Source organism: Anarhichas minor, unplaced genomic scaffold (assembly GCF_050575085.1).
Source record: "Anarhichas minor isolate MPS153535 unplaced genomic scaffold, ASM5057508v1 ptg000033l, whole genome shotgun sequence".
Classification (NCBI taxonomy): domain Eukaryota; kingdom Metazoa; phylum Chordata; class Actinopteri; order Perciformes; family Anarhichadidae; genus Anarhichas; species Anarhichas minor.
The window spans coordinates 12,769,187-12,785,781 of NW_027466479.1; the positions used below are offsets into that span (position 1 = coordinate 12,769,187).

The window sequence follows — 16,595 nt, forward strand, 5'->3', positions numbered from 1 at the left end:
GCCCTCCCTGTGGCATTCTCCGCTTCTGATTGGCTCGCCGTTATTCAGGCGGAGCGCAGCAAACACAAACTAGAATGTGTGAAAGGGGGGGTTCAGTGTTTGCTCGGGACGGCGGCTGCACCGACTCCAACCGGGAAACAAACGTCGACCATCCGGGCGGCTGGTTCATTCTTGTGGGAGATTCTTTCTTTAATCTCCATCGCGAACAGCAGCGAAACGTCTGCGTTTGGAAGAACCGACGCACTTTCTCTATTTAATTACGCACGGATGGAGAGGCGCAGGTAGACGGCCGAAGACGCCACTGAGGAGCCACTCGTGAAGTTTTGCAGAGGTAAGTTGAGTCATCGCCCAGTGCAACTTGAGTGAGACTAAAAACGGTCGATAACACGGGCTCGTGTGGCGCTCATTCAGAAATCCAGTGCTTTCTCTCAGCTGTGGGGGGAACGCTTGTTCCCCGCGGCAGCAGGTTCGTGGATCACAGCGAGGCACGAGCTGAGTTCACCATAGATGCAACTCACTGGAGGTTAATCGTCGAGTTTTCTTGACATAAATATCTGGATAGTGCAAAGAATTAGACTGTAGTATTACAACTAGTAAGTAATACAGCCGGGAAAAGACACTAATGCGATATTTTGATATCCAAAATCTAAGACAATAACTTCTCATATCCCGATATGATATCGATATTTTGCCCAGCCCCAGTTGATATTGTTTAATGTTCCGTGTTTATTGCATCTAATTAAATAAATCAAAGTCTAAAATATCAGCTCTGTGGATTACAGAGGTTTTGAGCATTTCCAGCCCTCTAAATAGTCTGTGTTGTTTTTGTTTTTTCGCGTTATCTTTATGTCACTTCTGTTGACAGATGATGTGTTTTAAAGAGCAGTGTCAGGCCCTGAACTTGCTTGTGTTTTCTTGGAGACACGAGAAACAAGTTTAAATTGGGGGGGAAATGTTATAAAGCTTGTTCATGTATGTAGCTGTGCATGTGGTTGTGTACTTGTGACACACACACACACACACACACACACACACACACACTTGTGATGCACATGAGAGAATTAGGTCAGTGATTTAAAAAATGCCCTTCCAGGTTTGTTGAGGATGGAAGTCAAAGGGTTTCAGTCTTTAGTCATGCATTGTACACTGATACCACCTACAGTGGATCTGCCTGCTGAACCAGAGCAGCAGTACTGAAGCAAGTGAGCAGCCTTGACTGTTCTGTCAGGAGATATATCCAGTTGTTAGAAGATGTCTACCTTCCAGATGGTCTGCAAATAACTCTTTTTTTTCCTGAGCTTTCTGGGCTGTAAAACCACCCGACCTACCGAGGGACAAGTGTGAATTCCTTGATATTTTAAAATCCCCTCCTTTTTTAAAAAGTGTGCCAACTGAGCTGTTATCTTTCCAGCTGCATGTCCTCCAAGTTGATCAAAAGCAGTAATCTTTTCAAGCAAGTCCATGATTCTCAGCCAGTTCCAATACACTTGGAAGTAAAAACAAAACAACAAGAAAATCTTCCACCCAAATAAGCATGCAGCCTGCAGCGAGGCTTTTCCCCCGGCTGCTCATGCTGTTTCTGAGAAAAAAGGCATTTTTTTTTTTTCAGGGCTAAATGCTCTTTCAGAGCAGCGCCAGGCTGACTTTGATATGGTTAAGTGGAAGTGCTTTGCTTCCCTGCCAGCCCATTTGGGCCATGGCTAAGCTGTTTGAAAGGGGCTGGAGACGAGGGGGTAGCATGCTTGTGCCAAGCCGAGACGGGCTGCAGGGATGCAAGAGCAGCGTCTGTTCCCAGACTCCGCTCACCTTCCCTCTACTTTACCCCGGCCGGCTTTGCATTCCCCGCATCTGCTCCCTCTTTCTTCTCCCTCCTTCTTTTCACTCTCTCTCTCTCTGTCTTTCACTTTCTCTGTCTCCACTCATGCAGGGACAAGCACTCACTCACACACACACACACACACACACAAATACACACTCGCATGCACTCATTTCCTCCGCTTTCTCTCCAAAGTCTCATTAAAGGAATTATGACTGTGTGGTTTGGAAGAAATGCAGATGCTCGGTCGTTTTGTTGGTTGCTTTCCACCAAACTGCTAAAACGCAACACTGCAAATGTTGATGTGAATTGAATGTGATTCTTTGAAGAAAGTCATCTAAGTTCGATTTAGTTCAACGTTTCTACTGTGGAGCACCTGATCCACCGACTGAAACAAAAACATCATACAGCAGGTCGCTGCAGAAGGATGATAAATCGCAATGACTCGGGTGATCCTCTGACTTTTCCTGTAGTGCCATCGCTCCAGAGTTACCTCATTGGCCGTCTCACACAGCTAATTCAATAGAAGCAGATTATGAAGGCTGTGTAAACGGTACACCAAAAGAAGGAGAAGAAATATGACTGGGGGGTGCATTGTGCTGGCAGCCATGATGAAGACTTTAGTGCTTTAAAGTCTATTGACGTCTCACACACGGAGCACTTGACCTTTTCCTTTATGCAAGAACACCCACTTGCACTTTTTGGGAATATTGCATACCTCTGTGTGTGTGTTTGTATGTGGGGGGGTGACTGTATGTGTGTGTGTGTGTGTGTGTGTGTGCAGCATGTGTTGCATGCACATGCATATGTCTTTCCATCTGTGATTATGTGTGTGGTTTTGGGGGGAAACGTAGGCCATACATTCTTACAGGAGGAGTGCCTCCCTTAAGTTTTCACAGCTGATAGTTATTTCATAAGGCGTGTAGGCTGCTGAATGTTTGTTAAATATTTCACTGGGATGCACCGTGAGAGTTAAATGATAGAAAAACGGCTTAAATAATGAAGTCAAGTCTCCTGCTGAGTTTCCACGATCCAGAGATCCAAATTTAACTCGACCCCTAGTCTGCGCCTGAGAAGCTGCTTTGGTGTAACTGGCAAGAAGTTGATTTTGTTCAAGTTCTCTGATGAAACTTTAATGTTGCCTTTGGGGAAATTGGTTCATTCTGTTCACAGATATAGAAGACAGTTGTTTTGATATGTCTGTCACAGTGCATACAAACCGGTATTATTTTAGAAACGGACACTTCTCAACACTTCTCCTCCCCCCCCCCCCCCTCTCTCTTGTTTGGAGCAAGTCTGTTTGGGCAAAGTGATTCATCACATGCAGAGTTAACTGTGACAAACCTCCATTTAGATTGTGGTTTAGTGACACCAGGGTCTGATAAAGAGGCTGTTGCGTCTGCTCCGAGTCAGAGGTTATCTGGTCTCAAGATGGTGGTCTGGCCTTGCTCGCCTGTCCTGACATGTTCTACTCTACGGTCACGGCCTCCTCAGTGGGGGTGGGAGGTTATTTTATGTGCGTTGGGATTTTCTGTTGTCAAGTAAGGTGGGTTGTGGTTGTTACACTGCGGTCAAGTGGTATGTGGAGGGAGGGGCAGAGGCAGGGAGTGGAGGGTTGACTGGGAGAGTGGAGACGACTAGCTGGGTGGAATGAGGAGTGGAGGTGGGAGGCGAGACAGGAACGGAGAAAGAAGATGATGAATCCCTTTGTTTGTACAGACATTCATGATCCCTGGAGAAAGAATCTTTATGTTAGTGAACCCCTTGACTGTTCATCCAGCGCCAACACCTGCAAAACTAATGACATTCCCATCAGCCTCAGTTGTAGTTTGTACTAATTAGCTAATGTTAGCATGCTGACACTGAAGTCAAACTAAGATTTAACTAAAAACACCAAACATTTTACCTGCTTAACCTCAACATGTTTGGCATGTTGCCATTCCGACCGTAGCATTCCGCCTCCGTAGCCTAAAGGCTCACAGAGCTGCTCGTGCGGCTTTAGACTCTTATCTTACTTTTAAAGTGTGAGATAAGATGAAAGAAAACAACGGTCAATCTTGCGTCTGCTCAGCTGTCCTCACAGGCCGTTCTCTTCTTCTACAACCAGTACTCTCAGCTGTGTATCAGTGAGCATGGTCCTATAGTTACTGAGGTCAGTGCTGCTCAGCCACAAGCTGTGAATGAGGAAAGAGTACGTAAAGCCCACAGAGTTAGTATATATGTACATTGTATGAAAGTCAGTGTATCCTGCAACACTCGCATACACATAAATGCATGTTTGTGTCAGTGTGTGCTCGTGTATTTGTATGAAAAATGATAACGGTACAATTATGTGCTGCTAATGGACTAATGGACCCAACTCTGTCTGTGAGAGTGTTGGGTGCATCCATCAATGTGACTGGTTGCTGATCCACCCTTGGGTTTTCCATCTTTCAGTACTTTATTATTTCCATCACTTTCCCTCCCTCCCTTCCTAAACCCTCCTCTGTTTCTTACAGTCCCTTCCCATCTGTCCACCCCTCCCTTTTACTCTCCTTCTGGATACAGACGGAGAATTTATGGTTTGAACCCGTCCTCACCCCCCTCCCCCGTTGTCTATGAGCAGATCAGCACAGCATTCTTGCTGTGTGTGTGTGTGGTGGAGGTGTTCCCCATTAATTCTCTCACCAACTGTGCTACCATGCTATGAGGGAACACGCATATGCACCACGTGGCACATCTACAATTGACGTCATGTGCGACACATGATATTTGACACACTGGCACACACACACCTCTGGTTGGAGCAGCTGGGCGCTGTAGCGGTGTTATGATTGCCATAAGCGTTTCAGGGTCTTAAGCTGATAATCTGTCTGTTTTGGTATTTGGTGCGCTCCCTCTGCAGCGTCCAGCAGCTGGAAGAGACGCTATTGGTTCACGTTTGTGTGTCATGGTGGTTTTATGTCCGTTTCTTTGTTTGCCAGCATGAGAACAACATGCAGAGATACAATTTTTGTTGTGAGACACATCCAGTGCCAGCAGCCCTGACAGTTTTCGTCATAGTTATAAGTAATAAGTTGTACATGTGCTGTCAACATAGTGATGGATCTCTCAACAACAATCAATGCTGCGCTTTTCTTCCCAGCCTCCTGTCTCCTCTGCCTCTGCTTGTTTGGTTGTTCTCTCTGTTGTCTCTCGCTGTTTGTGCAGATTTTGTTTTTGACACTTCATCTTAACCCAGAATACAGAATGCTGAGTTCCAGTGCTGTGACACCTTTGCAACTTTTTGAGGAGACTTTCTTCACTTTTTGTGGTTTCTTCTGTCACAAAGTTGAGTTTTCTGAGGCGCTGGGAAGTGGGTGTTGCCGTTACCCAGCTGCCTCGGAGTGGTCGTGACACACAGCTGTGTAATGACTTGAGGAGGGAAGGGGGGTGTGGGTGTGACACTGCTCCTTCGTCCTGAGGCGAGTCGTTGCCAGGATGTACGTCTGTACGTCTCCTCCTGCAACAATGTCCTAAAAGGTCGCAGCTGCCCGGGGTGAGGAGTATGATTCGGGTACCATCGTAACCCAAAAATGTCCCTGCTGTAGCACGGCATTCTCCACTGAAGCCGCATCCTAGACGACGTTAACCAATAGCATCGTGTTGTCCCCACGTGGCACACCCGTGCGTCCCCACGCTTGGAGATAAACTGTTATGAATGGCCTGTCTGAATCAGGACATTTGTTGGCGACCGTTCTTGCAGACGTTCCAGCAACAACTTTGCATTTAGAAATCCCCAGACTTTTGTTTTTATGGAAATCTCAGATTGTCTGGTATCAGGAGATCAGAACCATACTAAGTCAGGGTATCATGACTGTGCTGCTTTGATATGGATATGTTTTTTTTATTTTTATTACTATCTCACAAGTCTTCCAACGTTATGTATGATAAATACTAAATCCATCGACTCCCCTTTTATTGCAAAACATTTTTAAGTGGCAGCTTCTCTAATGCGAGTATTCAGACGATTTTCCTGTCTGAACCTTTCTGAATCTTTTGAGTTTTTTAACTGATTAAAACAACAACACCGTTGGCTCTGGAAACTTGCGATGGGCAAAATAATCAACTTTCTAATCAATAATGAAAATAATCATTAGTTGCAGCCCCAGATGTGTTGGTGCAGGATGGCTTGTGGTCACTAAATCTCACGTCAGACTGAAAGATTCCATTTTTTAATGTCTTTTTTTAGCAGTGTTGCAAAGGAAAAGATCAAACTAAATTTAAACTTTGTAGGGTCGTTAAAGAGAAAGCGTGTCAAGCCCAAGACTCTTGGTTTTCTTCTAGACTTTCACAATTACTGGTGCTTGCACTGAAAAAAAAATACGGGGGACACTCCTGTATCTGTCTGTTTGGCTACCAAAGACTTGGATTATGTTGGACATGATTCACCTGAGCTCCAATGATATTATAGCTGAGCGGTTTGTCTTTTTGTGTGATGAATATGATCTGAAATGATAAATCCCGCTTTAAGTGATTCAGCTGCACGTCCCTGATAAGCACTTATGCTTACTAAGCTACAGTACACTGAGAACACAGTGTGTTTTTGAGTGTCTCGTGACCTTTTCTGCATGTCCTCCCCTGTCTCCCTCTCATCTTCCCTGCTCGGTCTCTGTCTTACACTGCAGATAAAAGCTGACACGCCGTGAAAAACAAAACGAAAAAAGGAAAGGCGTTCATACGTACAAGAGAACCACTCGGTGGGAGCAGAGGTGTATGTGAACAGCTGTGTGTAGAGGCAGGGCTTAGTGAGTAGGCAGGTGAATGAGTTCACATGATGATCGGCTTTTTAAACGGTGTAGCGGATGACATGCCTGTATTACTGCTTATCTGCAGCATCGTCCACTGATGTGCTCACGATGCTTAATCTCTCCACCGGTGTCTGACTCATCCTTGTTTCTGCCGCTCCATCTCTACTGTCACTCTTTGTGTTTGTTTTTGCCGTTTTTAATTTTCTCTTTTCACTTCACGACTCTCTATAAAACTACTTCCACAATCCAAATGATTAACTCAAACTATTTGAACTTTTAAGTAGTTCCTGTGCTCTTTTCTGTCTGTTTGCAACTTCGATGTCAAATGTTATTAATTTCCAGTCTAATGCTCCTCAAGCGGCCATGATAGCAGAGCAAAATGCACATCAGTGCCCGGCTCCCTGCTGCGTCTTTACCCGAGACAGCGTGATAATCTCCACAGTCAGTTGAAATATTTAACTGTGAAACCACAGTTTAGGGAGAAGAGAGATAATTATTCCCCCCCGGTGTAGTTCTCTGCCAGTGAGAGCTCATTTCAGGAACATGTGGAAGTGTCTTTTTCTTTCTTGCTTCAGCCGTGTGTTTTTCTATTTGCCCAGCCGCTCGGTAAATTGTTTGTTAACATTATGGTAATGACTTCGTCGAGGCTGCAGGAGGAATGAGTGGGACAGAAATCCACCGTGACTCCTGTTTGTAAATCACACCTACGATGTTTAATTGTTTTGCTGGTGAGGGAGAGTGTGCGTTTAAGGCTGTACTGTCAAATCTAAAACCAAGAAAGCATTGTAAACAGAAGATATGAAGCATGCGGATCATGGATGTAGGCCATAGTACGTTTGTCTGGCTGCTGTTGTAGACTAATTCTACGGTTGTACCATAATTTGCTGTTTCCTGAATGTAAAGATGGCCAGTAGTGCAGTTTTTCACACATTTTGTGTCATCTATCTAAGTACAGCTGTTTCCTGAAGCCCAGGAGCTCACCTCACAGTGCTGCCACCTTCCCATTTTTTGAACTGTGACAGTAGCTGGAAGTTTTCCCATGGTCGGCTAATTCACACAAAGCTGTAAAGCACTGTGAGCGTGTATTATCACAGTAGCAGCTATCAGTGAAAAGAATGTTGCCTTTCTTTTCCTGCTAAAAATAACAAATGGCGCTGAAATAACCGGCGAAATCCTGTTATGGTCGCTGCATTCCAGCGCTGCAGCCTAGGTGGTCACTTTCAATCAGACTCACACGTAACGGACAAATCATAGAAGAAGAGCAGGTGGGGAAACTGGTTCTCATGCCGGTCCAAATTCACAGGGATGCTGCAGACATTTATCAGACCTAATTTTCTCATTTCTTGGTTACATTTTTCTGCACAATGTGGCATAACAGCTAGAAAACGTCAGATTGTCATCAGTGCATTTGATTGACAGGCTGTGTTTGGTATGGCTTATTGCTTGATTGTCCGTTAATACTCCCTGCAAAGCAGCATTGACACTGAGCGGATCAGGCTGGCGACATGCTGGATGTGGATGTGCAGCGTTGTCAGACTTGCTGGTGATAATGTTGTCATGGGACATCTACATTTGGCTGCAGCACTTAATGACTGTGTGTGTCGACACACCATGTGCTTGCGTCTTAAGCTCCTGTCTCTCAGCAGCTGCTGCTGCTGCTGCTTTCTACCATACTGTCTGATAATGCATACAATAATCTCTTGAGTCCATTAATCTGGATTGTACATTTACTGGCTTGGTTTACAGTTCTCACAAGTGATTACACGCCGCTCTCCGCTGCCGATCATCATCAGCTGCCTGAATGTAGCTTCAGTCCAGACACGACTCAGTTAATCCGGTCATCTGTACATTTAAATGCCACCTCATATGCTGGCCTCCATTTTTCCTGCATGCACTGCTCCACAAGGACACTGATGACCTATAATTAGAATGAAATGTGACTTAATATACACACACACTGGGGTTCAAGAGCAGAAGGTGCCTTTTGAACGCTGGGGAAATGTCACAGAGCTTTGGTTCTTGTTAAACATGATGGCTTAAAAGAAGGATATAAAGACACTAATCACGTGTACAGATTGAAGTGACACATGAGTCCAAACACTGGTCTTTAAAACCCAAATCTGAAAATTAGATGTCAGATTTAATGTTTGCGTGCGTGTATTTCTTCAGCTTGTTGGCAACATTTCTGACCTGTCTCGACTTTCATGTGATGGAGCTGGCACTGGCCTCCCCCTTTTTTTCTCACACACACACACATACACACACTCCGTTCAATTTACACACTTAAGCAGTCACACAACAGTCACATCCCCCTCTGCAACAGATCCAGTTCCCAGTCTGTCTGGTAATAAACCACGTCATCAGATGACTGAGTCGAGCATCAGCTGATTCTAGTTGATGTTATTTCTAATGTTGACCTGATAAAGCTTTGGTTGTTTTTTTTTTGTTAAATCACTCGCCGTGGGAGGATGTCTGAGATCAAAAGATTTGGATTATTTGGGTCAGGGTTTCAGGCTGCTTGATTAGGTTGGACTAGATACGGTCCTGATACACAGGGTCATTCATAAATGAACAAAAATAAAAGTGTAATTTGGGGAAAAATGCTTATTTCCATTCTGGCTAGAAGTTGGATGAGAAGAAAAATATCACTGTCGATGAATATGAAGCCACGGCTAGCAGTAGCTTAGTAGGAGTACAGGAAACAGGGTTAAAACAAAAACAAAAAAAGATTAGCGAGTTTTCCAGTCTTTATGCTAAGCTAACCGTACAGACATGAAAGTGGTATCGCGATCTTCATTAGTTAATAGCTCCAGTTTCTTGATAAACAGAAATTCGATCTCATGTTTTTGGTTCAGTTTGTTTGTTTGTCTGTTTCTCAGCAGGATTATGGAAAAACTCCCATCCCAATCTTCATGAAACTTGGTGGAAGAGAACCCGTACATGTAGGAGAGGATCTGAATTACAGAGCGGATACACATTATTTTTCACCTATGGAACCGGCCTTGGCAGAGGTCTGACTGACCTTCTGGTTATACATTTGTTTGGGGTCGAACAAGCTTACATGTGAAATGGGTCATCAGTTACTTTGTCTTTGCCACTTGTCAGTTCATGGTTTTTTTGTCAAATGTTTGCGCTTCTTCAGGAATGTTCTGTCATTGCGGCCATTCACAATGTTACAAAGAGGCATTGTTCACATCTGTAGCCATGACTATTGACCAAGCTATTGATTCTTTTTGTACCTGAGGTATCGCTGCTGCATACCTGCGTCACACAGGAGGTGTTGACGTTTCTGTACTGCCTTTTGTTTCTCCTGTGTGTTTTGTCTGGGATGGGATTGCATGAACCAAAAGCTGGTGACTGTTAGTCTTTAGTCGGAGTGTAAAAATGTTATTTATCATCGTACAGGTGACTGCAGCCATAACGGGGTCTCTATTTTCAGGTTCAACGCTCTTAGTGAATTTCTGACTGTCAACAAGTGCGTTCATGTGTGCATCAGTGTGAGTGTGTGTGTGTTGTCTTTGGGTTTGTCACTACAAGCAACACCTTTTTAAATACACATTGTAATTTAATCTATTGTTAATATTGACAATAGCAGCTTTATTAATTAATTAATACGTGATAATATAAGTAGACCCAACGTGAAGCTACCTTAGGTTCTTTTTGACCGTGTTTGAGACACTTGTGCTCATGCAAAACAAAACCAAGCCCCGTCAGGTTTCCTCCCTCTTGTTTTCAGTTGTTAACAGGATTACAGGAAAAACAGACAGTGCAGTATGTTTCGGCTCAGGGGTGGAAGCCTGCAGCCAGTTTTAGCTCAGTTTGGATCCACACCAGCAGTTGCCCTCCTCACTGAACCAGTTCACACAGACATGGAGTCATCAAGGGGAAACTGAGCAGCTTTCAGGCACGCGCTTGCAACCTGCAGGGTGTGTTGGAACATGTTCGTCCATTTCATGTAAACAGTACATCATCCCTGTTGCATTTGTTCTTTTGTACTCATTGTTTGTATCTTGTAACCAGACTGCTGCATCTTTTTATACCATTTTCTCCCGTCAAATCTCTCCTCATCTCTTTGCTGCTTTATTCTTTAATTTGTTCCTATTTTTATCTGCATTTCCTGCCACATTAAATACAAAGAAGCACAATTAGAAAGGAATGAAACGCAGTTTAAGGACGCTTTGGATGACATTTAAAGCAGCATCTGTAAACGGTCCGAATATAAGAAACTAAGGATTGGTGCTTTAAAAGCCTCGGTCCGGTAACTCGAGGGTGTGTGTCCTACTTCTTGGCGGTTGGCTCTCATAAGCGTTGTTTTACGTAATGCACTTCCTCCCGTTTTGTCTGCTGTTGCCATGGTGAGGCTAATTTATACACGCATTAAGAATTAGGCTCCCGTCCTTATAATGCACTGTGGGCTGACATTTCTATTAAACATAAATACACACTCGTAGAACGGGCACACACACTCTCAGAGGATTATTTAAGAGGTGCGTGTGTGTGTGTGTGGCTGTTTATAAGTTTGGGTGGGACTCTTGTATAAAAGATGAGAGTGATGTGGGCACAATGAGCATCGTGTCAGTGTGTGTTTTGTGCAGCAACACCTGAGAAGACAAGAAGCTCAAAATCATTTTGATTGTTAGTGAAGATTTTAGAGACTCTGCTGTTTGTTTACATACACTCATTTTACAAAATGTTAGGCATATTCCTAATATTGTATTGCAGCCTACTTCTTGTTTTCATTGTCTTGAAAACCTAAAAAATCTTCTCTAACTCGCCTCCTTTCCCTCTCTTCCATCTCCTCTTTGCGGTTGCTGCAAACTTCATAAAAGAACAGTTTTTACTGATGAAAGAAATGAGAACATACCTCATCAGTATGCTGCTTGATGGAAAGAGGAAATGTCTCTAACATGATTAACAATTAACACACAGTTTCATGACGGTAGCAATGAGAGCGAGCAGTAGAGAGGATGGTAGAACGGAAGAAACGACCGAGGAACAAAGGAAGAAGAAAGTGAGTCATTCTGTCTATGGGGAGAAAACAGGAGGTGACCTCGGTGGGAGAAATGATTGGGAAAAATCAATTCTGATGTCTGAGTCATCCGAATACAATTGTGATTCGAACATTCACTAAAGACATGATTGCATCCTTCCCAAACGTGAATTTTAGAGAATCGGATTTGGAAAACTGCATTTGTTAAAAACCTTTTTCCCTTAAAATCCCCAATACACCCCCTCCATCTTTGTTCACGATGTCTGCTGGAGGAATAACCGATGATAAAGACGAAACGGCACAATGTCAAGTAGTAAAAAAACATCGGATATCATTTTCAGTGATGGATTCCTCCTGAACTGTATCCATTAATTAAAGAAAACTCATAAAACATCTCTCACACACACACACACAGGTCAATAAAGGTAGATACTGGCATGAGAGAGCAGGACAACTGATGTAATCTTAATTTGCTTTTAGCTCTCCGAGGTCCATGTGCATTAATACATTAGCCCCCCCCCCTGTGTATCATTTGTCCACTCTCGCCAAGCTGCAGCTCAGCATACTGATCAATCTAATGTTCACATATTCCACAAAGAAACCCACTCTCACACCTCGTCGAGGGCATTTGAGGCTGTTGGTGTGTGAGCATCAGAGAACAAAGACCAGTGAATGGACTGTGTTCAACACGGGGTAACGGCTGGCACCAAACCAGAACACACTGCGAGAGTTGGCATTGTTGTACCCGTTCTGAAAGGCGCTTTAGACGAGATGAGCGGTGACACTAAGAGGTGCAGAGGAAAGGTTTTTATGATTCAGTGACTCAACTCAACTCTCTTTGTGTGTGTGTCTTTATACGTGGGGACCATTTATTTAAATGTTGAGTTTGTTTTTTAGGAGCTTGCTGAGGCTGGGAAAGGTTTTGGGAAAATCCTGGACGTGAGTGTGAACGTTTAGCATAGAACTTGTACCAAAATGTCTTCTACAAAACGCATCAAGAGAGCAAAAAGGCTATATTTTGTATAGTGTGAATGGCAATCATGCTACTTTACTACCAGTAGCAGAACATTTCCCGCGATCCAACATGACATCTTTAAATGTAATGTTGGTCCGACCAAATGTATTCTGTCTATTATCGTATATGACAAAGAAAAGCAGCAAATCCTCACATTTAGAAGGTGGAATGTGACTTATTTTCTAGAAAAAAAAAATGTTAATGTTAAAACTCAGGTATTGGCTTTGTTACCGAGGAAGAGAAGACAATTATCTTTTTATAAAGTCACATTAATTCAGCTGTGGGTGGGTGCCCCCTGATACATGAATGTAGGACACTGACTTCATTTCATGCAGTCTCTGCCTCACGGTCAGCATTAGATTTCAGTAAACTCACTGTGTAACACTAATTATGAAACTTTTCCCACTGTTGGAGTTGTGTGAATGCTGTTATTTCACATCTATTCTCTGCTGGCCGTAAGTCGTTCTCTTATTCTCTCGAGTCCTCATCATTGGCAGAACTACCTGTTTGTACCATTTGGGATTATCAGGGTACTGATGGGACTTGAAACTAAACCGCTTATACCATCTGGTATCATTATGTACAGTTTTTTTTAGTTTTCAAGTGTCCACGTTCTCTGGTCCTTTGTCTAAATCTACGGGAAATCTTTTGAAAAACGGCTGAAGTGCAGGGTTCAGCCAGTTCTGTGATTACCCAGAGAGCATTAGGTAATAAAATGTACCGTGTACCATTTCCCTCCCACTGCTCTTCTTTTAGGAGAGTGAGTCAGAAAGTCGGAGAGACAAACACGGCGAGGCAGAAAACTGAGCTGTTGAGCATCCAGAGAACAAAATGGGCTAAAAATGCTTCAGGGCATTCGGCCAAATTGCTGCTCTCCTTTTTGGTCTTTCGCCTGCAACCACCTGTGTTTAGGGCAAGCCTTAAAATATATATATATATATATATATATATTACTGATTATTGCATTTGAGTAGAATCATATCATGGTCATGTCGTCATACATCATTTATCTGGCAAATTTCTATCTACTCGTCCAAATGAACAATTCTCAGCCACTTATGACTAAAATCTGATTGATTTCTGTAGCTTTAATACTATTATTTATTTTAACCATGTTGCATTGCACTAGTTGTGATTAGCCTACAACTATATAGAATATTAGATATTTTGTTCATCGATAAACCAGTCCGTAGAAGATAATTTTGTGGCTACATCTAATCAATGAAAACAGACCATGCTGTTCTAAGCTAAAGCGTTGATCCAGCCATTGGTCCTGATGGCTATCAAGGTCCTCTGTGTTAAAGTGAGCATCTATTAATAGCCTCAACAGTATCAGACTCACCGTTCTATTGTCTGTCCCCCCCCCCCCCCCCCCCCCCCTGCAAAACAAAGCTCTAGTCTTTCCTTGGGCCTCGTGCCGGGTCTTTGTGTGGCTCTGTCTGCCTCACAGACCAAAGGAGGGGATATCGGGTCATCAGTAGCTTGTGTGTGTGTGTGTGAGAGAACATGTTTCATTTGTGTGACAAAATGAGCCCCACACAGTGATGGTCTGTCCTCTGGAGGAAGAGACGGATGGGTCAATGGATAAAAAAAACAAGGCATGTAGAAACACAAGGCCCCACAAACAGAGTCACACACAAACCGACAGAAAAGGAAGTCGCTCCGTTTTTCCGGGTTGTTTAACTGGTAACGCTGCGGGACGGTTTATCTTGTTTGTGTGGGGAAGAGAAGCAGGAGAGCAGGAGAGCTGTACACTGAGGCTGATTCCTCTGCTTGTCAGTGGAGTTTAATTTGATTTGACAAATCTGTCTCTCTCCTCCCGGCATTTGTGTGTTCATCATACTATTCCTTTAGCTCAGTTGTGTAGCGATACTGATTAACAGAAATGACACAACCTCGCTACAGTCACAACACTATTTACATTGAGGTCAGTATGTTGGTCAGTTGAGCTAAAGTTGCTCTTCATTCAGGATTTCCACTTCTGAATTTGACTTCACTGCATAAAAATCTACGAAAGTCCTTTTTTATTTAAGGCAACATGAGGTTGCTGTGGCACTGTTGGCAGCTTGCTGTGACTCAATGACTGTAACTGATAGTGGAAACACTGAATTTAATAATGACATTGATAAATAAACTGTATTTAATGTATTTAATGTTGATAGGTTATGTCTGGCCGATACCTGACCTGCTTAATAAGGTCAGTATTGGCTCCAAAACTGCAGCAGAGTGGTGCATCCCTGCTTTGTCTGATATGAAACAGTTATTCACTGAACTGCCCTTTTTAAGATTAAATGCCAACCTGCTGCCATCGGCACCATAATCTGGACAAAATCTCAACATGCTTGATAAAACTGTGATTCCGTCATCTCTCTCTGGGCACTTCCTGTCTGCTACATCATTATCTGACAGCTAAACGTGGACGTTTCTCTGTCTATTTTCAGCTTGCTCCCCAAGTGCCCACATGAACCATGTTGCATTCCACATCTTCTTTAAAAAAAGGATGGAATATGACAGGCTGCTGCTGCTAAATATAGACGCAGTGATAAAAGATGTTCTAACTGTAGGAGAAGCTGATTAGATAACTCAGCCATAGGACAGTCTGGATTGGTTTTTTTTACCTGGAAACACGTACATTTGATTTTCTAGAAGGCAAAGTGGCCTTTAAAGCAGATCTGTGGTGCGATCCTCAGTGACTTCTGCTTGTGCCACATTTAGAGGTCAACCTCTAAAATATGTTGAAATATGTTTGCAGTTAAAGTGACTTCATGACTGATGGTTCCAAGTAGCTGAGACATGTTGGAGCAGGCTCTGAATGCTGCTCGTCCACATCGCACATGGCGAGCTTCAGCAACAGCACCTACTTTGTCCTGCATTTCACAATGCTCCCTCCACTCTGAATAACCTTTCTGTTGACGAGGTGTGGGTGTGAATTGAGTTCATCGCATGCTTTTGTTGTACCCGTGATGTGTTCTTGTCCCTGAATCCCTCACTCGACGTTTAAATATTGTCAATGGATTTGTATGTAATGGATTTTTGTGTCTCTTTTCTCCAGGAGTGTCGTCCCGCGTCCCAGAGATCATGGCGGCCGGCACCCACTCCCCCGGAGGGCCCAATGGTATAATCCGGAGTCAGTCCTTCGCCGGGTTTAGCACGCTACAGGAACGACGCTCTCGGTAAGTCTTTTTTTATTTTTTATCTCTTGGTCTGCTGATGTTACTTATCTCTGAAATGACAATTGAAGTCAGGGTGTCATTTTTCAAGGCAAGATAAAAGTATCAAATCCACAGAAATCATATCGATTTTGGAGTCGAAGCTCATTGTGTTTATGATCACTATTTTATGAACAGCAACAACAACTAAGGATGGTCATCCAATGAACAGTAGATCTGGCATTAAAACGTTTTCTCATCATAGTATTCTTAAGGCGGTATTGCACTGATTTAGTATAGTATAAAGTTTGGGGAGTTGCGAGAGACGGATAATAATCAAAGCAGAAGACACATCCTCAAAAAGATGTTGGATCCAATATTCTCTAACTTTTTAATCAGACCGTCTCTGCCCACGTCTTTCAAATCCCACACCCTCTTTTTACTGAAGCTTTCCATCAACAAGTGTGAACTCTGAAGCCCAAATCTAGATAACCCTGATGGAATCATTTGGGTTATTTTCTCAAACTTTATAAAACTCCACAGAAAACAAATTACTTGTTTTTACAGGTTGTTGTGTATGCATTGTGTTAAATATGGAAATTGGCATCAGCTGTTCCCGACGTGTCGGGTTAAGGACAGTGAGACAAAGTCCTCTTTGTTTCGGTAAATCTTGCATTATTTTTACATAAGTTGGCATGACGTGAAATCTTCTGATTTTTCCCAGTAAACTATAGTAATATTACTTGCATTCATTCACTTACTTAACCTACATACATAACATCTGGCAAATCGATGTAAAATCAGTTATTTTGTTGGAGAGATGTTGATGCAAAAGACAACACATGAAAAAGGATGA

The 16,595-nt window shown here is 43.1% G+C and overlaps 1 protein-coding gene across 4 annotated transcripts in view; it reads left to right on the forward strand.

Moving 5' to 3' along the window:
- The window catches only part of ripor2 (RHO family interacting cell polarization regulator 2), a 50,675-nt gene that overhangs the window by 11,705 nt on the left and 22,375 nt on the right, over positions 1 to 16,595 (forward strand). For 3 of the 4 annotated variants that reach the window (XM_076106042.1, XM_076106041.1, XM_076106043.1), the window contains exon 2: positions 15,643 to 15,763. In XM_076106042.1, coding sequence (XP_075962157.1) covers positions 15,643 to 15,763 — 121 coding nt within the window. Of the gene's footprint in view, positions 1 to 126; positions 332 to 15,642; positions 15,764 to 16,595 lie in introns of those variants that run through there. The other variant, XM_076106044.1, reaches the window with a different exon arrangement.